Below are 20,289 nucleotides of genomic sequence, written 5' to 3' on the forward strand. Positions count from 1 at the left end.
TTAGGGCTCGACTTCAGGAACCTGAGCCACCAGAGGCGCCCCAATCTTTTTTTGTTTCAAACCACAGTACTCTATTCTCCAAGTACTACAAGCACTTTAACCCACTCTCTTAACCCCCCCCCCCCAAAAATCGCTTTGAGACATTTCAGGTTTCTCACGCAATAAACCATTTAAAAAAATATATGCTTTGTCAACTTAAATAAAAACATACCTTTATCTGTTTACTCATACTACATTCTATTCCAGAAAGGATTTAGGGCAGAAATATAAAGGAAAACAAAGCACTGAGTTTGCTACATTACCAAAGGTTTTTTCCTAAGATTTTTAGACTTTTTAAAAAGTATTTTGTGTATTTTATAAGAGCATAGTATATTTACATTATAGCAAAATTGCATTTCCTTTTCTAGCACACTTTCAAGGGGAAATTTATTCCAGCTTAAACATCTGATTACCTACTGTGTACAAAAGAAAAAGGACTTCTTAGGAGGTAAAACTTTATTTCCATTTCTTTGTTTTTTGTTTGTTACATTCTGAACACATGCAGTACAGGCAAAAGCATATTAAAACCAATTTCAAGGTGACTGTCCACATCCGGTTGCAAAACTAGAACTGTTATGTAGAAAAATTAAGTCAACTGACCTTCCATGTACATATGGAAATTTACTTAATTCCTAATCTTAATTTTATCTGCAACTAAATCCAACCTAAGTGTCATTAAGTTATGTAAAAAGAGCACTTTTTTAAAGGCAATAAATCATATGAAATAATTTACCTACGATGTGTGGGTATCTACAATATATCTAGCCACTTATGACAATGATTACAAAACCTTTATTAACAAACTCTCTTTCCCTACACAACCCCACCCCCAACAAATAGATAAACAATAGGCAGGTAGGTATGTGTATAAAAGCCCTAAGATAACAAACAGATTCTTGAATCTAACACTAAACTGTTAATCTTAATCTCAGCCTGCTTCCTTAATAAAAACCGACCCACCTTGAGAAGTTTTGAGAATAAAGAAGGACCCACAGAGTGCACTATCCAAAATGGTAACCATATACCACCACATATGGCTATTTGAACTTAAACTTAAGTTAATTACATTTAAAATTTCAGTTCCTCAATCGCACTAGCCATATTTCAAGTGTACAATAGCCACATGTGGCTGATGGCTATCATATTGGACACAGCAGATACAGAACATTTCCATCATCACAGAAAGTTCTATTGTGCAGTACAAATGGTAAGTTTTCAGTAAATCACAAATAATATCACCATGCTATACTGACTTCTCTTACCACTTTTCTAGGGAAGAAAAATTCTTTCTCTAGACTTTTACCTAACAACATAAATCATTCAGGCAAAATCCAAAAATAGATTAAGGATGTACAATATTTTAAGTACCCCAAACTTAGGTTTTTTGCCCTTACAGCTCACATTAACATCTGAAGAGAGGAAAGCAGCAGCAACAGTCACCAACCTGGCCCACACTTGATTGCAAGGTATTAGGGTATATTCAATTTGTCCAAACGGGCTAAAATCCAAAAAGGTGTAGGGGCACCCGGATGGCTCAGTCAGTTGAGCCTCGGACTTCAGCTCAGATGGTGATCTCATGGTTTGTGAGTTGGAGCCCTACATCAGGCTCACTCCTGTCAGGCTGTCAGCACAGAGCCCACTTCAGATCCTGTCTCCCTCTCTCTGCCCCTCCCCCACTTGCGCTAACCTAAAAATAAATATTTAAAATAATAAAATAAAAATAAAAACGTGTGAATTTCATCCCACCCTGGCAACCTCATTTTTCCTACCCTTAACCTAGATCCTACAAGAGTGGTGTAAAGATCTGGTAACACCCCCAAACTATTTAGATAAACAGCATCAAGAGGGGGCAAAGTCACAATTTTCTAACGACTTTCAAGTTTTCCAGATTGTTAATACAGTGTAGAATTACAACAACAAAAAATTCACACACACAAAAATACAAACACAGAAACACCAGTTTTTTCTGGTAAACACAAAACACTCTTCTTTAACCTCTTACAGGGGCACCTGGGTGGCTCAGTCAGCTGAGCATCTGACTCTTGGTTTCAGCTCAGGTCATGATCTCAGGGTTCATGAGATCAAGCTCTGAGTCTGAGTCAGGCTCCACGGTGAGCACCAAGCTTGCTTGGGATTCTCTTTCTTGTTTACTCTTCCCCCCCACGCACCCCCCTTTCTGTGTGTACTCTCTAAATAAATAAATAAATTTCAAAAAAAAAAACTAAACTCCAACATAATATAGATCCCATTAAATCCACTCCCTGACCTTTCTCCAAATTATAGACAAGACACATTTGCAGACATTGACCAACTTATGACAATTCTTTAGCAGAAAACAGTTAAGTAATATATGAAAAAAAGGGGCCAAATATGCAACAAAACTGAATTTTAGAGATCAACTAAACTAGAACAAGCCAGGCAAATCTATTACAGAAACTTTTTGCAAACTGATGTGTATAAGAAGTTTCCTTTGAAAAATTGAGGCAAAAACATACTTCATTATTTTGAAATTGAGTTTTCAAATATTTAAAAACTAACTTCATTTTCTACACAAATTTACTATGAGCAAGTATGGTACAACTAACAAAGTAGCAGCTCAAAAACTGAATACTGGTGGAATGATTTAACAATTACCAACCTAGCAACACTTATTGCAGGCATTAGAGTATGCCCAACTTTTCAGACGGGGGTGGGGGGGAGAGGGGAGCTTAAAATCAAAAGAGCTAACACACCATAAAAACCGAGGAAGCAAAAGCAGTTTTGAAAGAGCGAATACTAACTATACTTTTGTTTAGTAATGTTTTCTTCATTCCTAATGTAATAGAATAAGGACATTATATACCCTTTTCTTTAGTAATTTTCACATTTCTTCTGCATATACCTTATCACAATAAATCCTTTAGCACTTTGATTTTAGCAATGAACTTAAAGGTTTTGCCCAACTATCCCAACCAGAAAAAAACCTGTAAAATGCTTAATCAAAAATTGCTGTTCTATGAATGGTTAAACTGTGGTACATCTATATCACAGAATTCTACTCAACAAAAAGGAACAGACTAGTATGGATACATCCAACAACTTGGATGAACCTCAAGGGAATTATGTTGCATTAGAAAAAAGGCTAATCCGGGGCGCCTGGGTGGCGCAGTCGGTTAAGCGTCCGACTTCAGCCAGGTCACGATCTCGCGGTCCGTGAGTTCGAGCCCCGCGTCGGGCTCTGGGCTGATGGCTCAGAGCCTGGAGCCTGTTTCCGATTCTGTGTCTCCCTCCCTCTCTGCCCCTCCCCCGTTCATGCTCTGTCTCTCTCTGTCCCAAAAATAAATAAACGTTGAAAAAAAAAAATTAAAAAAAAAAAAAAAAAAAAAAAAAGAAAAAAGGCTAATCCTAAAAAGTTATATATTGTATGATTCTTTTCAGTAAGTGTTCTTCAAATGACTAAACTATAGAAATAGAGAACAGTAGTGGTTGCCAGAGTCTGGGGGTAGAGGGGATGGGAAGGAGGTGGAGGATGTGGTTCTAAAAGGGCAACAAGGATCCTTGTGCAGATGAACTGTTGTTCTGCATATTGACTGTAGTGGTGGTTATGTAATTACACTGTGATAACATTGCACATAACTAAATACAACGCACAAATTAGTACTAGTAAACTGGAGAAATCTGAATAAGACTGGTAGAGTGTATCAATGTTACCATATTGAACTACAATTTTGTAAGACATTAGCACTGGGGAAACTGGGGAAAGGGTACAAGGGATCTTTGTGTTATGCCTTCGACTACATGTGAATCTAGTTATATCAAAATTAAAAGTTTGCTTTTGTAAAAACTGCTACCCTAACAGCTAGGATAATTTGAATATAAACTGTACATTCCACAGTATTAGGGAATGGTTGTTAACAGTATTATGGTTATTCAGGGCAATGTCCTTATTCTCAAAAAAATCTTGCTGGAGCATTTAGGGATGAAATATATCTGCAACTTACTTTGGGAAGAGAGAAAAAGCACATCTGGCAAAATGTTACACATTAAGTTTAAGTAAAGAGTTTATGACTATTCCTTGTATTCTCTAAACTTTTCTTCTTGAGTTTTTTTTTTCAAAAACAGGTTTGAGGAGAAAGATTTGAGACAAACTTTTATCCTAAAACTGTTACAGTCGAACCTACACACCAGTTAGTCTTTTAAAAAATGTAAAAGTAAATAGTTTTGTTAAAACTATGTTATAGTCCCATCTACACTCATTATTCGTTAAAAAAAAATGGCAATAAGGATTTCGAGGTAAAAGTTATGTGGTATTGGATATAACTTTCTGATAAATGTTTCAACAAAAATTGACTAACTCCATAAGGTATACGCATATTTTTGTAAAATCTAAAGTTAGTTCAGGACGCCTGGGTGGCTCAGTCGGTTAAACATCCAACTTCAGCTCAGGTCATGATCTCACAGTTTGTGAGTTCAAGCCCCATATCGGGCTCTGTGATGACAGCTCAGAGCCTGGAGCCTGCCTGCTTTGGATTCTATGTCTCCCTCTCTCACTGCCCTGCCCCTCCCCCGCTCACGCTGTGTGTGTGTGTGTGTGTGTGTGTGTGTGTGTGTGTGTGTCTCAAAAAAAAATCATTAAAAAAAATAAAATAAAAGATCAAAGTTAGTTCAACATGGATTACTCCTATTTCTAGAAAACTAGATCCCCAGAGTTCTATTTTTCAAACAAGTGATGTAAACTGAAATTGCAGGAAAAAAAAGCTAACACTTTAATGCACACTGTTTTAAATTTTGCAAACAGTTAATCCTTTCACAAACAAAAGTCTGCATGAAGGGGCAACCCACACACTACATGCCAAACAAAAAATGTGCCACAATGTATTAATTATAGCGCCAAGGCTACAAGATATATTTTACAATGTAAACAGTCCTTCCAAACATAACTGCATTTTAAAGGTATCAAAAAAAGAAACTGCACACATTTGAAATATAGGGAATAAGTGAATTCGAACTACCGTCAAAAAGATCCATCTCAAAAGCTCTTATGTTGTCTTTGCTAAAATTTTGCATCAGTGTTAATACACTTCAGTCCCTAAAAAAAGCCGCGTCTAGAACATCTGAACTAAAAAGTGCATAAACTTTTCACTTCCAGCTGGACCGCCCCCCTCGCATTGGGCCCCACCTCCCGAGTAGGGTACGGGGTGGGGCTGTTTCCCGCTCGGAAACTAAGAAATAAATGCCCCTTCCCAGCTCCATCCAGAAAGGAGGGAAAAAGAGAGGCCGAGAATCTGCAAACTCAAGTATGAAACTGACTACAAGAAGGGAGTCGTTTAGAAAGCTTCCTTTCCTTTGCTGAACCTCTTCCTTCCCACCTTCCAGGTCATTCAGTGACCCCGGGCCGGGCGGGGACAGGTGAATATCAAGAGAGGAAGAGGGAGGGACGGACGATGGAGAGAGAGCCGCGCTTGGGCAATGAATGAGCTGTGCCGCATCCGCACCACCTGTTCCTTCCAAGGGAGCCACCCTGATCTGCCGGCAGCGTTCCCGCACCACCACCACCCCCCCCCCCCCCCCCCGCCCCGGCCGCGACTCCTGCCTGTGTTGCCCGCTTCCCTGCTAAAGACCGGGCCTGTCCTCCCTTCACTTGGGGCGGGTGAAAACCTGCAGTCTAGAAGCTAGGAGAACAGGGCCTAGTCCGGAACCACAGCCTCCGAAGCGTGGAAACAGGAGGAGGAAGCCCGTGGCCGGGGGCGCGCGGGGTGAAGTGGGAACCACAGGGAAGGGACGAGGGGGTGCATTCGGCTTGACTACGAGTACGAAGGCGGGGTTCCTGGCGGAGGTGGCTCGGTGCCCGCCGGGCCGAGGTTAGGGGTGACAGGCCCGTGTACCGGCTAAATCCTCCCCACTGCTTGCCCGGAGTCCCACACTTACCAAAATCCGCTTGAAGAGCGCGTTCTCCTTGGGCGGGAGGCTCACGGCCGGCATCGTTCCGGCTCCTCCCGCTGCTCCCGCCACCGCCCGGCTCGGTCAGTCTGTTTGTCCGACCGCCGCCGCCGCCGCCGTCCCTTGGCTGCTTCAGCCTTAACTGCCCTGATCCACCGCCGCCACCAGGCCTCGAATGTCACCGCGTCGCCCAACCCGACACCCCCTTCCCCTCGTTGTCTTTTTTTCCTTTCTCACTTAATGCTGCCGCCGCCTGCCCCCCCCCCCACGGGTCTCCGTCGGCGGTTCACGTGGTAACTGAACAGACCGACAGAGGTAGCCAAAATGGCGGACGCGGAGGGCTTTCCCACCCGGGTCACATCTCCTAGCACGCAGGCGCGATGACCTCCTTTCCCCACCTCCTCTGTCCTAGAGATTGCTGGGAAACCTGGAGGCCGGTCGGTGGGCGGAGGCCGCGAGGGTCGCCGCAGGTCCCGCCCATCCCTTCCCTCAGAATGTCTTGGAGGCGCAGAGGGCAGTTTGGCTACGTTTTACGGCCGCTTCCAACTCAGAAATAGCCTTTCTGTTCTTTCTTGCTAGAGTGGTCCTTCATTCACTGGGTAGATTTTCCCAGCCTGTATGATCACATTTTGAGCATGAAGTGCTAAAATGCAGGCGTTCAAGAAGTTCTGCGTTTGATCGTGAAGTGCCTAATTAAGAAGCAGAGGCGGAAAGGAAAGAAGGCTTCACCCCTGGGGGACTTAGAAACAGATACGGAAAGGAGGGGCTTAATGGTGTGTGAAAACCGTGAGAGAGCTTTACCAATTAAATGGGCATGGCTGGAGTATCGGTGATTTAGTTTATTACTTAAGGTGAGCCTGGAAAGATAGCTATATCCGAAGCGCCATATTTGTGCTGCCAAAGAAGCATCTGAAAGTTAAAGTGTTTTATTTAGTTGGTGAATCCATACAGTAAAGAGTTAATGACTGGGTCTCCTTGGGGTAGGGAGAGTTCAGGGACATTGACTCCACTGGAGCTGGCTTAAAGCTAGTGCTTAATACTGTGTTCAATTCCCCATCACCAGAAATCTTTAAATCTTGAAAACCGGAATATCAGGCAAGGATACTAGAGAACTGCTGCAGTAGGCAAGATCGGACTAGATACCGAACGTGGCCTGTTCCGCTTAAGTGTATATAAGTGAGGAGGAGGAGGAGGAGGATGGTTAGTTCGTTCATCTTACCTTAAGTATTTGCATATCGCTATTGCCAAAGTGCCTCTTCACAAAAAAATTAGCCATAAATAAATAAATAGCCTCCCAGTTTTAATACTACGAAAGGGATATGTAGAGTGAAAATTCTCCCACTTCATATACTTAAGATGTTCTCTATTGACACTTGTATGTCTTAATCATTAAGTGTTTGAAATTTATAGAAATACAACATTGGGGTGCCTGGGTGGCTCAGTGGGTTGAGCGTCCGACTTCGGCTCAGGTCATGATCTCACGGTCCGTGAGTTCGAACCCCGCGTCAGGCTCTGTGCTGACAGCTCAGAGCCTGGAGCCTGCTTCGGATTCTGTGTCTCCCTCTCTCTGCCCCTCCCCTGCTCATGCTCTGTCTCTGTCTCAAAATAAATAAAAAGCATTAAAAAAATTAAAAAAATACATTTAAAAAGTCTATATATTTGTCACTCAGATTTAACAAATGTTAACATTTTGTCATTGCTTCTGATTGTTTTTTAAATAAAAATTCACAGGTACATCAGGAACCACATCCCTCTCCAGATCCTAAATTTGTTGTATAATATTCTCACGCATGGGGGCGCCTAGGTGGCTCAGTTGATTAAGCATCCAACTCTTGGTTTTGGTTCAGGTCATGATCTCACAGTTCCTGAGTTGGAGCCCCAATCAGGCTCTGTGCTGACAGTGCAGAGCCTGCTTGGGATTCTCTCTGCCCCTCCCCTGCCAAAAGTAAACAAAAAAATATTCTCATGCATCATAAATCAATAAACATATATGTAGTGATCTTCTATTTTATATTGTTTTCAACTCCTGCTCTTCTTTAACCCTCCTTGGGAATAAGAAGTGTGAGTCGAGTAAGATGTTGTCCAGAGGAAAAATCTGGGACTAGAACATTGTTTTTCTAGCTGCTAACTCAAATCCTGTCACCTTTTTCCTGGGTCATAAATAAGGCTTTAGCATTCGAGTTCCGGAAATTCTTACATGGATTTCATGTAGCAGCTTCTACCAAAATATCATAGCTACTAGCTCCTGGCTGGAATTGCTTCATCAGGATTTTTCTCAAGATGGAGTTTCACCTACCGCTGCCTACTCCAAGTGTAGGGTTCCATCAGCTCTAACATGCTGAGAGGAATGTGCTTATACTTCATCACTTTCCCAAAATATACACTAGTAAAAGGATACAGGGACTAAAAGAACAAAACGGCCTTTTTCCAACAGCAGTACTGAAATTAGTAATTTGCTTACTGGGTTCTGTATGCTCTGACTAAACATAACTTCTGTTTCAACTTGTTGGATACTAGCAAAACCTGTGTCCGGACAAGCTTCCAAGGGATGATGTAGAAAGAATACCACTGTCAGGTTGCTGAGTGGACAAGAAGTTGAGAACCAACAACTGACTCAGCATATTAGTTGGGTGGTTTGCTTACTTGAGCATGAGTCCAGGAGGCTCAAACTAGGTTACAAACTATAATGTGACTCACAGATTAGCAATCTAGTTAGCCATCAGTTACATGTAAAAAAGAACCTAAAAGCATAGTACAATTATTTTACTCTTTGGTCAATAATTTTTGGTTAAATGTTCCCCCCAATAACATTGCTAAAGAAAATATACAGAGATGGGGCACCTGGCTGGCTCAGTCAATAACCAGCATGTAGTTAGTAAATAAGAGCACGTGGCTCTTGATCTCAGGGTGGTGATTTCAAGCCCCACGTTGGGCATAGAGCTTACTTTAAAAAAGGGAGGAAAAAAAGAAAAAGAGATTTGCTGACATTCATTGTGCTTTTAGATGGCCTTAAGTTTAAAGGATTAAAGTGTTAAAATTTATTATTTCTTTTACCTACATACATATTTTTCACAGTCTTTTAGACATCAGATTGAATTGACAATTGAATGCACAAAATCTGGCTCAATCGTGAAAGATATTTGTTGTCAATACAATGTCTTTGGTAGCCAAAAACAAGTTGTTTACAACTACCAAACACTTTCTAAGCTTCTCAAGGACCCTATAGGTTTTATGTTATAGCTGTAAAACTCAGGCATGCAGATATTAAGTAATTTGCCTAAAAATCAACAGCTACAATATGGTCTACAGGAATGGCAATTTGAACTTGACACTATGAACACCGTTCTACAGCTCATGGCCCCAGGAGACTATCCAAGCCTGTTAAGGTGGGCTAAGGAGGCTCACTAGATCTGGGGTCTGAAGACCTTAGTCTGAATCCCAACCTCCTGTGGCGGTGGGATCCTGAGCCTGAGCCAATCAGGGCACTTCCAAAATAGGAAGGTTCTCCCCACAGCGTTGTGAAGCTTTACTACGACAGTGTGTGTGAACAGACTTTTAGGAACTGTTGAGAGGTCTTTTCAAATATATTTCACCTTGGATGAGTAGCTTGCCTTCCTCGAGCTTCATCTGTAAACTGAGGATAATAAGGCATATCAAGCGGTCATTGTGAAGATGAAATGAGACAATGCATGTAAACCATATGATGCATAATGCAGTGTCTGGAACACAGAATTCAATCAAAGTGCCAGTTATTACTCAACATGACACTTCATTTTCAGTTTTCTGGCTCATGTAGCAAGATTTTAGTAAATCTCTTGAGTATCCCTGGGACAGGGGCCTGAAATAAACTCTCAAAGGACAGAGAAGTGGATAAACTTCCCTTTCCCCCCTTTTCATCATTTCCTCTCTAACCTCATTTTACAGACAGAGTGCTAGAGTACTTGGCTACCCCGCGGTTCTCCAGAGTCAACACCTCGACGCAGCCTTGCGGCGCGGTGAGTCCCGCACTTTGTTCCGCCAGGTGGCGCTCGGCCAGGCGCCGACTCCGGGGGAGACGGGACGCGGGGAAGGCGGAGCCCGGCCCGGCAAGATGGCGCCGCTCGCGTTGTTGCGCCCGTTTTCCAAGCTGCTGGCTCCGGCCAGGATCCCAAGTGGCTGTGAGTGTCCATCCTCGCTCAGGCCGACCCGACCCCCCCCCTCCCGCCCCCGTCTGCCACTCCCAGAGTGAACCCAGCCCGCAGGAGCAGGGGGCGGCTGCGGTCTGGACTCGTCCCGCAGTGACCTTCGCCGGCCTGCGTCCTGGATCTCAGCCCTGACTGAGGCTCCCCATCACCCGCCGCCTACCCTCCTCTTAATGCCACTCGACAACTCTGAACCTATTTCCTGGGCTGTTCAAGGGGGGGAAGGTAGTAGTGAAGGGAGAATTAAAAGCAATAAAACGTAAATGTTAGGGTTTTTACTACAAGGCAATACGTTATAGATTTACAGACTCTGACCCCTTTCAGCTTCAGCGCGATCAAAATTCTACGTGCGGGAACCGGCACATGACGGACCTGACTGGCTGAAAGTTGGACTGACCTTGGGCACCTCCGTCTTCTTGTGGATCTATGTGAGTTTTTACTCCCTTAATGTCACGAGACCTCAACACAGTGGGGAGGAGAAATGTCACTGTGAGATTGTTGCCGAGCAAATCTCCCATCCAGTAGGATGTTTATATAATTGCTAATTACATATTTCTTCATAAGGGAAGTCCCAAAGACTTAAAAGAAATATTAAAGATTTCAGCGGTATTGAGAAAATATGATAAAGCCGAAACTTCTGTCATTCATCCTTAAGTAGCATGATTTTGTGATGAATGGTAGTTTTACTAAATATTAATTGCACTTTATTTCCTAACGAGAATGGAGGCTGGTTGGGTTTTATGAAGGCACTTTTTTTCAGATGCCATAGGGACAAATCATCAATGAATAAGCTATACAAATTAAATCCCACTAGTCTTCCCAAACATAAGATTTTAATCGATATTTGCATAAGTACATTGTTGGAAATTGTATTTAGTGTGTTGCAGCTCCACCCCCCCCCCCCATGCCTTTACATGTAAAAACTCATTTAATCTTTACAGCAACACTACGTGGTAGGTAGTTTGCTGAACCCTGGTTCTCCCTGACTTAAGAGTCACACTATAGACCAAGGTGAGATACTGCCTCTCTGTAATTTTTTTAAAGTTGACTCAAAGTATCTGTGCTACATCAGTATTTAAAATGTTTTATTTTGTAGCTAATGAGTTTCTGGCTTCTTCCATTGCTTTCCACCTCCAACTCTTAGGTCTCTTAATTTGGGTTTTCTCATTAAAATGGCTTGTTAAGGGTCGCCTGGGTGTCTCACTCAGTTAAGCATCCGACTCTTGATATCAGCTTAGGTCTTGATCTCAGAGTCGTGCGTTCAAGCCCTGCATTGGGCTCTGGAGCCAACTTAAAAAAAAAAATTATATATATATATATATATATATATATATAATGGTTTGTTGACATGGGAAGGAGTAAGAGATGTTGAAAGTCATTTACAACTTAACAACAACAGTAACTAATCCTTTTTACAATAATATTTGTTACAATGAAATTTTAAAGTTTTCCCCAAAAAGCTTGATTGCTGCTGAGAACTCTGATTGAAATTGGATCTTTGACTGCAACAAATGTCACCCTGTATCAACCATTGTTTTGATATTATGTCACATTCTGTTAGACAGTGGTTTTAAGAAAGTGTCTATCTCCTGTGACATCTAATTAATACACATATAGTTGAGGGATGGAGTTGATCATTCACTGAAGTATCAAACTTCTACGGTTAGAAGTATAACACACCCACCAACCAACCTGGACCTCATTTAAGAACTCAGTTCTGGTTGGTTGTGTTGGTTTAGCTCCTCTATGGTAAGTTATTTATTATATTAATTACCCCCTGAATGAAATAACTTATTTGGCAGAAGTTGAATTTAAGCTTGTAAGGGCTGCTGTCTTCAAATTTAGCATGCTAGATTGAAGTCAACAAGTATATGCCATTCATAGTTTTTGGGCTTTTGTATCTCTTAGTCTTTCATTTTTAACTAGAATAGTTGTAATTCTTTTTTGGTTTTCCAACCTGTGTAGAAAAACAAATCCAGGCCCCAGTGCCCCATGCCTTCCCCAAACCCTAGAATAGTTGTAAATTCTTTTAACCTATTCTTATTTCTCTTGTATACCTCTTATATACCAAATATAAGTATCATTAATTAGCCTCTTCTTTTAAGTTGCCAAGAAGATTACATTTCTAATTTTAATTGTTACCTACTCTAGCTCATCAAACAACATAATGAAGATGTTTTAGAGTATAAAAGAAGAAATGGGTTGGAATAAACTATTGAAATACTAATACAGTAAGTATGCAATTTTATAGGATTAATAAATTACGCAAGTTAATTTGGCCTCTTTTTAAATAGTGTATTTTGGTTGTTTTTTAATTGGGTTGATACATTTTTTTAAGTATTTAAGATTTTTTTTAATGTTTGTTTTGAGAGAGAGAGTGTGCACATGCATGAGAGAGCAAGGGAGAGAGAGAATCCCAAGTAGGCTCTGTGCTGTCAACACAGAACCCGATGCAGAGCTGTCTCACAAACTGTGAGATCATGACCTGAGCCAAAATCAAGAGTCAGGTACTTGACCAACTGAGCCACCCAGGTGCCCCTATTCTTTTTTGTTTATTTTATTTTAGCAATCTCTACACCCAAGGTGAGGCTCGAACTCACAACCCCAAGATCAAGGGTCAGATCCTCCTCTAACTGGGCCAGCCAGGTGTCCCTGTTGGGTTTGCATTTTTTAGCACCTATATTCCTGTCTGTGACAAATTTTTGAATTTTAATACCTTACCTCAAGTGTCTCTCAGCATAATCATTTTTAATCATTATGCTTTGACTATGTTCAAAGAACATTGTGTTAGAGAATGAAACCAAAATCATATTTTTTATTACATCATAGTCCTAAAGACACAAGTTACCACTATTCTTGTATATATTTCTTTTTTTTTTTTAATTTTTATTTATTTTGAGAGAGAACAGGCATGCAAGTAGGGGAGGGACAGAGAGAGGGGGAAGAGAGAGAATCCCAAGGAGGCTCTGCATTGTCAGTGCAGAGCCTGATGCGGGGCTTGATCTCATGAACCGTGAGATCATGATGTGAGCCCTAATCAAGAATCTGACACTTAACTAACTGAGCCACCCAGGTGCCCCTTGTGTACATCTTATCTATTTATCATATACAACACTTGAGTGTAAATTCCATGAGAACGGAAACCTTGTCTATTTTATTAATCATGATGTACTCAGCAAATTGCCCAGTGCCTGGGCCTACTGGGAATTTAATATTTGTAGAATGGATGAATATATATGGGCAGTAGACTGGTGAATCTTTTACCATATGACCATTTCATTATGATTGTCATTACAACTAACACCCAATTGGACAGTTCCTGATAAAATCTATCTATGAACAAGATACTATACTCTGCATGCTCTGTGATTTAAAAAAAAAGGGGGTGAGTTTATTTTATATGTCAATATATATATGTATATACATAGTATATTTCTGAAAATCCTTTTAAAGAAATTCTGTATTAATCCTTTTATAAAATGAAAACACAAATCTCAACTTTCATGGATTAGGTTGATCAAAGTAAGTAACATATTCACTTGATAATAAAATAGTAAATACTAGCATATACTTTTTAAAAATATTTAACAACTCTCAAACTCAGCTCTTTAGGGTTTGATAATCCAAATTTTTCACTTTTTTTCCTATTGGTATCACCTTGCTGTCACTACTTTAGTCAGCCAATCAAGAGATAAGAATAAAATAGATATTTAAATCAAGATGCTTTTGCTACTTTCTTATAGGTCACATAAAATATTTTTTGCTAGGGGCGCCTGGGTGGCTCAGTCAGTTAAGCGTCTGACTTTGGCTCAGGTCATGATATCATGGTTTGTGAGTTTGAGCCCCTCATTGGGCTCTGTGTTGACAGCTCGGAGCCTGGAGCCTGCTTCTGATTCTGTGTCTCCCTCTCTCTCTGGCCCTTCCCCTCTCGAGCTCTGTCTCTCTCTCTCAAAAATAAATAAACATTAAAAATATATATATATTTTGCTAAAACTTAAGTAAAATGAAGGGTTGATACTCTTTGTGGATTTGTTTTCTAGACTTTCCAAGATGCTCTAAGGTGAATTATTCAGAATGGTCTAATTTTAATATTATTTCTGCTGGTTAATGCTATAGTTTTCATTTTTTTCTCTTCATTATAGGTATGCTTCATATAGTGATTATACCAGTTCCTTTGGATTCACCAATCTGTTGAGTTGTAAACGTGAGAGAAAAAGTTATATGTGAATGTATGTCAAATCAGCATTTGTTTGCATCATTAAATGAAAAAAATAAAAAAACTTCTGTGTTCTTCAGATTATATATGTTGTAACAATATGTCGAAAATGTCAGTTCTAGGGTATGTTATTAGAAATATTTTTATGTGGAAAGTACCATCTGATAACAGGGCCAGTGGTAATTAAGAACACATTGGTAAGAAAACTTACTTATTAAGGAGATAGATTAAAAAATCACTGCTGAAGGATTTATTCCTTATATCAACTTTTTAAAAAATAATGTGTATTTATTTTTGAGAGGGAGAGAGAGACAGACAGAGAATCTGAAGTAGGCTCCAGGCTCCGAGCTGTCAGCACAGAGCCCAATGTGGGGCTTGAATCCCCGAACCGTGAGATCATGACCTGAACTGAAGTCTGGCACTTAATCGACTGAGCCACCCAGGCACCCTTCCTTGTATCAACTTTTAATTTCAAAAATTCTTAAGTGTCAGGGTGATAGAACTACTTTATTACTCAATACAGAAGAGCCCAAATACTGTTTTCTTCTGGAAGAGCCATTCTGGTAGGGTTTGTTCTGACTCTCTTTCCTTAAATTTGAATGATTGTCATTTGGGTGACTTCTGTACTCTCCAGTTATGACAATGCAGTTTGTTGTCCCTTTTTATAATATGACTTAGCAAACTCCTGACTGTTTAAGCAAAGGAGGAAGGGGAGGGAGATTTATTAGGCACAAAATAAGATACATTTCATTTATCTTACATCAAAACCCTTTCTTGTGGGAAAAACAAAAACAAAAAACACCTTTCTTGTGTATCAGTTAATGATTTATCAGTTGAAATTTATATATATGCCACTTCATTAACTTGTGATTTAAACAGTGTACCATTGGGGCGCCTGGGTGGCGCAGTCGGTTAAGCGTCCGACTTCAGCCAGGTCACGATCTCGCGGTCCATGAGTTCGAGCCCCGCGTCAGGCTCTGGGCTGATGGCTCAGAGCCTGGAGCCTGTTTCCGATTCTGTGTCTCCCTCCCTCTCTGCCCCTCCCCCGTTCATGCTCTGTCTCTCTCTGTCCCAAAAATAAATAAACGTTGAAAAAAAAAATTAAAAAAAAAAAATAGTGTACCATACATTTAAAAATTCATTTTTCATGTCTCTATATTGATGTTAAATGGAGAGACTTACTGTGTTATAATTACTTTTGTGTATGTTTTGAGCTGTTGCCAACATTTATTCTTGGGAATTCATGGCCTAATATCTTTGGAAATCACTTCTGAACATAAATTCAGAGTTAACATTATTTCAGATTAGTTACTTGATGCAATCAGTAAAAGACCAGATACAATAGTTACTATCAACTTTTGGTAGTTTGGAGTCCTAGCTGATAGAGCTGGAAAGGACCTTTAGGGGTTATATAGACAAATCTCGTAATTTTACAGATGCAGACACCAGAGGTAAAGAGAGATATATTCAATGGCACTGTAGCAGATAGAATAATGGATCCCCAAAGATAGACTATTGCCTACTCTTTGGAATCTGTATTAATGTAAGATTATATGGCAAAGAGGAATTAAGATTACAGATGGAATTAAGTTTGCTAATCAGCTGACACTTAGGGAAATTATCCTGGATTAGTTGGTTGGGCCCAATGAAATCACAAGGTTCCTTATAAGCGGGGCAGGGGCAGGGGGGCGGCGGGGGGGGGGGGGGGAGAAGGCACAGGAATGTGTAATTGATGTGATATGAGAAAGACTCAGCTGACCATTCCTAGCTTTGAGGGTGAAAGTCCTAGACTTTGGGTCTAAGAGCCAAAGAATGGAAAAGTCAAACAAATTCACCCCTGAAGCCTCCAGAAAGGAACACAGTCCTGCTGACACCATGATTTTTAGCCCAGTGAGAGCTGTGTTGGGTTTCTCACCTGAAAAAACTATAAGATAATAAATTTGTGTTGTTTTAAAACACTTTGTTATAGCAGCAGTAGGGAACTAACATTGTCACATGGTAATAGAAACCACGTTCAGGTATCAGGGAACGTTCCACTAAAAGAAACGCTTAAAAATTCACCCCCCAAAAGGGAATAGAAGACTTTAAGACACTTGAAATTCCAGAAACTGATGACCTTAGTTGGAAATAATAAACAATATCAACCATATGTCAGGCCTTGCAAATCTGGCTACTTTGTGTGGACTTTCACCTTGACTATGCCTGTATGACTCCAGGGGGAGCCATTCCTGAAGACTAGGGCTAACCCAGAGAATTTTTCTGTATTGATGGAAATGTTCTGTCTGCTATCCAATATAGTAGCCACTAGTCCCATGTGACTATTGAGCATCTGGAATGCAATTAATGTGACTGAATTTTAAATATTTAATTTTCATTAATTTAAATAGCCACATGAGGCTGGTGGCTGCTTTATTGGATAGCACAGATGTAAATTATTCTTTGGCTAACCTAGAGTTGTGCACATAGTGATACTGGTGAAAATGCTTTCTAAGTTAAATATTGAAACCTAACTCAAACTATGTTAAACTAAAAAAAGGTTATGAAGATACAGAGTGACTCAGACACCAAGAACAGGAATGCACCTGGGCCAGGAATAATGGATCTGGAACTCAGATGTTATCAAGACTCTTGTTCTTAGCCCTGCTGTCTGTGTGTCTGTTTTCTTTGCACAATTTTGTTTTCTAACTCAATCCACATTGTAAGGGGCCATAGTCAATAGTTCCTAGATTTACATCTTAGTTCAAGAGTGTAGCTGGATTGAACAAGAATAATTCTGATTCTAAATTCCTAAGAGGATCTTTGGTCAAATGATGGTTTCTTTAGTAATGATGTAAGAGATCCATTAAAAAAAAACAAAAAGGGGCGCCTGGGTGGCGCAGTCGGTTAAGCGTCCGACTTCAGCCAGGTCACGATCTCGCGGTCCGTGAGTTCGAGCCCCGCGTCAGGCTCTGGGCTGATGGCTCGGAGCCTGGAGCCTGTTTCCGATTCTGTGTCTCCCTCTCTCTCTGCCCCTCCCCCGTTCATGCTCTGTCTCTCTCTGTCCCAAAAATTAAAAAAAAAAAAAAAAAAAAAAAAAAAAGTTGAAAAAAAAAAAAACAAAAAAAGATGCAGGGGTGCCTGGGTAGCTCAGTCAGTTAAGCATCTGACTCTTGATTTCAGATCAGGTAAGGATCTCACAGTTCATGAGATTGAACCTATGTCAGGCTCCAGGCACTGTGCAGTGATAGTGTGGAACCTGTTTGGGATTCTCTCTCCTCCTCTCTCTCTGCCCCTCCCCTGTTTGGCTCCCTCTCTCAAAAACAAAACAAAACAACAAACAAACAAAAAAAACCCAGACAAAATCCTTTGTCAAATACCATCAAGTTTTTTATTAGGTCAATATCAGGTAGACATTTTCTCAGATTTAGTATCTGTGGGGTAGTTATTCACTTATTCATTTATTATTATTTTTTTTAGTTTTTTTAATGTTTATTTATTTTGAGAGAGAGAGAGAAGGAGAGGGAGAGCATGAGGAGAGGAGGGGCAGAGGGAGAGAGAGAATCCCAAGTAGACTCTGTGCTGTCAGTGCAGAGCCTGATGTGGGGCTTGAATTCACAAGCCATGAGATCACTACCTGAGCCAAAATCAAGAGTTGGATGTTCAACCTACTGAGCCACCCAGGTGATCCGCATTCATTTATTTTTAAGTAAGCTCTACACCCAATGTGGGGCTCGAACTCACAACCCCAAGATCAAGAGTTGCATGCTCTTCTAACTGAGCCAGCAGGTGCACCTAAATTCTTTGTTTAAGTTGCCATGGAAAGAACAGGCTATATAAATTTAGTTGCAAGTATAGGAAATTATAGGTTAAATTGTGTCCCCCCTAAAAGATATGTTGTAGTCCTAACCCTCAGTATATCAGAATGTGACCTTATTTGGAAATAAGGTGGTTGCAGCTGTAATTAGTTATGATCTTCATACAGGAGTGGACCCTTAATCCAATATGACTGCTATATCTATGAAAAGAGACACAGACACCGGGGTGCCTGGCCGGCTCAGTTGGAAGAGCATATGACTCTTGATCTCAGGGTTGTGAGTTCAAGCCCCACATTGGATGTAGAGATTACTTAAAAATAAAATCTTAAAAAAAAAAAAAAAGGAAGAAGAGACACAGATACACAGGGAAAAAACAGCCATGTAGTGATGGAGGCAGAGATTAGAATCATGCATCTATAAGCCAAGGATTATCAGCAAACTCAGAAGCTAGAAAAGGCAAGGAAGTCTTCTCCCCTACAGGTTTCAGAGGGTGTGTGACCCTACTGACACCTTGATTTCAGACTTGGAGTGCACCAAACTGTGAAAGAATCTATTTTTGTTGATTTAAGCCATCCAAATTTGTAGTAACCTGTTTCAGTAACCTAAAGAAAATTACACAGAAGTGTGAGGGAATCTCATGTTTATTTTACCACAGATGAGAGAGTGAGTAGACGGGGAGTGTACTGAGTGACCTCCAAGAATAATTTAAGTATTTACTACCTTGATTACCTTTCCCTTTCATTTCATCTAAATGTTTTAGGCCATCAAAAGGGTGTTTATCTGCCAATTTGTCTCCCTAGATATTCTTATAAATTGTTTCACTTTATATTGATCTGTTGAAAGTACAGATTATAGCCTAAGAATTTGGTGTTCAGAAAAGCAAAGGTGTGGGGTGCCTGGGTTGCTCAGTCAGTTATGCGTCCACTTGATTTCCACTCAGGTCATGATCTCAGGTGCGTGGGATCGAGCCCCTTCAGCTGTTTCTAACTTTTGGTGGAGCCCAGGAAATCACTCAGTCTTTGAAGATTGCTTTTTAATTTCTAACACTTAGGCCTTGAATAAGTATGATTAATATTCCAGTAGACGACCCTTAACAGAATGTTTTCAAGACTAGTATCTTCTTTGTCAACAGTCACAATTAGATGGAGTCCATATAATTACAATTAATTATAGGAAGTCATGGAGTCTCACAATTGGACTCCATCTAATTGTGATTAGATAGTAAGCCAAATTATCCCTGACCCTTGATTCTTGTTTTCCCAGCCAGACCAAGAAAAATGTCAAGGATGTGCTCAAGGGCAGCATTATAAACAGTGTGACTTAACAGCTGGGAAATTATTGTCTGAGCATTTCAGAGTGTTCTATAGTGAAGACCTGTGTTAAAATTCTCTTGCATTTGGGAGGAACAGCTTGCCACAGAATAAATTTGACAACCCATGCACATGTCCTCTCCAGGGAAATGTTTCATCATGATGTGAAAAGAGTTTGCCACCAAAATGGAAAGCCACGTATTCTGCAGGAGCAGTAGAGTGAGTAGAAAATTCCCTTCGATCCAAGAGGCATTGAGCTTGGGGCACCTGGCTGGTTTAGTCAGTGGAGTATGCTGCTTTTAATCTCGGGGTTGTGAGTTTGAGCCCCACTTCAGGGCACAGTGCTTACTTGAAAAAAAAAAAAAGAGAGGAAACAAGAGGCACTGAGATTTTAGCTAAGATGGATAAGGATCTGGAGAGTGGCATGGTTTATCTACAGCTCCTGCCTTTCCCAGCTGGGATGGCCACATCTAACCTAAAGAACACGATAATCTCCCCACTAGATCTTGCCAAATAATAAGAGAGTGGTATACAATAGATCCTGTCGTGTGTGCATTGAAAGACAGCAGAATATGGTAAAGGTAAAGGAAGCCTTGAGCTCTAACTTGGGCTAGAACTCAGAATCTACCACTGCTCCTCCCAAATAGCTGAGTATGTTTCGTACCTAATGTGCATTAGAGCTCACATCAACCCTATGAATAAAGGAACTGTCCACATTTTACTCAAATCAGGAAAACACCAGGTATCTGGCTCCCAAACTCATGCTCTTTTTTTTTTAATTTAATTTTTTATTTTTTTAAATTTACATCCAAATTAGTTAGCATATAGTG

The 20,289-nt window shown here is 40.5% G+C and overlaps 2 protein-coding genes across 3 annotated transcripts in view; one reads left to right on the top strand and one right to left on the bottom strand.

Moving 5' to 3' along the window:
* The window catches only part of NAA15 (N-alpha-acetyltransferase 15, NatA auxiliary subunit), an 85,535-nt gene extending 79,212 nt beyond the window's left edge, over window positions 1–6,323 (bottom strand). For both annotated transcript variants that reach the window (XM_030313036.2, XM_030313035.2), the window contains exon 1: window positions 5,947–6,323. In XM_030313036.2, the coding sequence (XP_030168896.1) occupies window positions 5,947–6,000 (54 nt within the window). In that variant the 5' untranslated portion in view covers window positions 6,001–6,323. The remainder of the gene's footprint in view (window positions 1–5,946) is intronic.
* Window positions 6,324–10,003: 3,680 nt separating this feature from the next.
* On the top strand, window positions 10,004–14,439 carry NDUFC1 (NADH:ubiquinone oxidoreductase subunit C1). The gene is made up of 4 exons (XM_030313038.1): window positions 10,004–10,115; window positions 10,464–10,567; window positions 12,291–12,370; window positions 14,282–14,439. Exons 1-3 carry the CDS (start codon window positions 10,049–10,051, stop codon window positions 12,348–12,350), a joined length of 231 nt encoding a protein of 76 aa, XP_030168898.1. The 5' UTR covers window positions 10,004–10,048; the 3' UTR covers window positions 12,351–12,370; window positions 14,282–14,439.
* The last annotated feature ends 5,850 nt before the right edge of the window (window positions 14,440–20,289 follow it).

Source organism: Lynx canadensis, chromosome B1, assembly GCF_007474595.2.
Source record: "Lynx canadensis isolate LIC74 chromosome B1, mLynCan4.pri.v2, whole genome shotgun sequence".
NCBI lineage: Eukaryota > Metazoa > Chordata > Mammalia > Carnivora > Felidae > Lynx > Lynx canadensis.

Bases quoted from the DNA above. Each gene is read 5' to 3' on its own strand.
- NDUFC1 (XM_030313038.1), top strand. From the start codon at position 10,049: ATGGCGCCGCTCGCGTTGTTGCGCCCGTTTTCCAAGCTGCTGGCTCCG. The intron at 10,116-10,463 runs GTGAGTGTCCAT...GACCCCTTTCAG, and splicing joins GGCCAGGATCCCAAGTGGCT to CTTCAGCGCGATCAAAATTC. The intron at 10,568-12,290 runs GTGAGTTTTTAC...TACCTACTCTAG, and splicing joins CCGTCTTCTTGTGGATCTAT to CTCATCAAACAACATAATGA.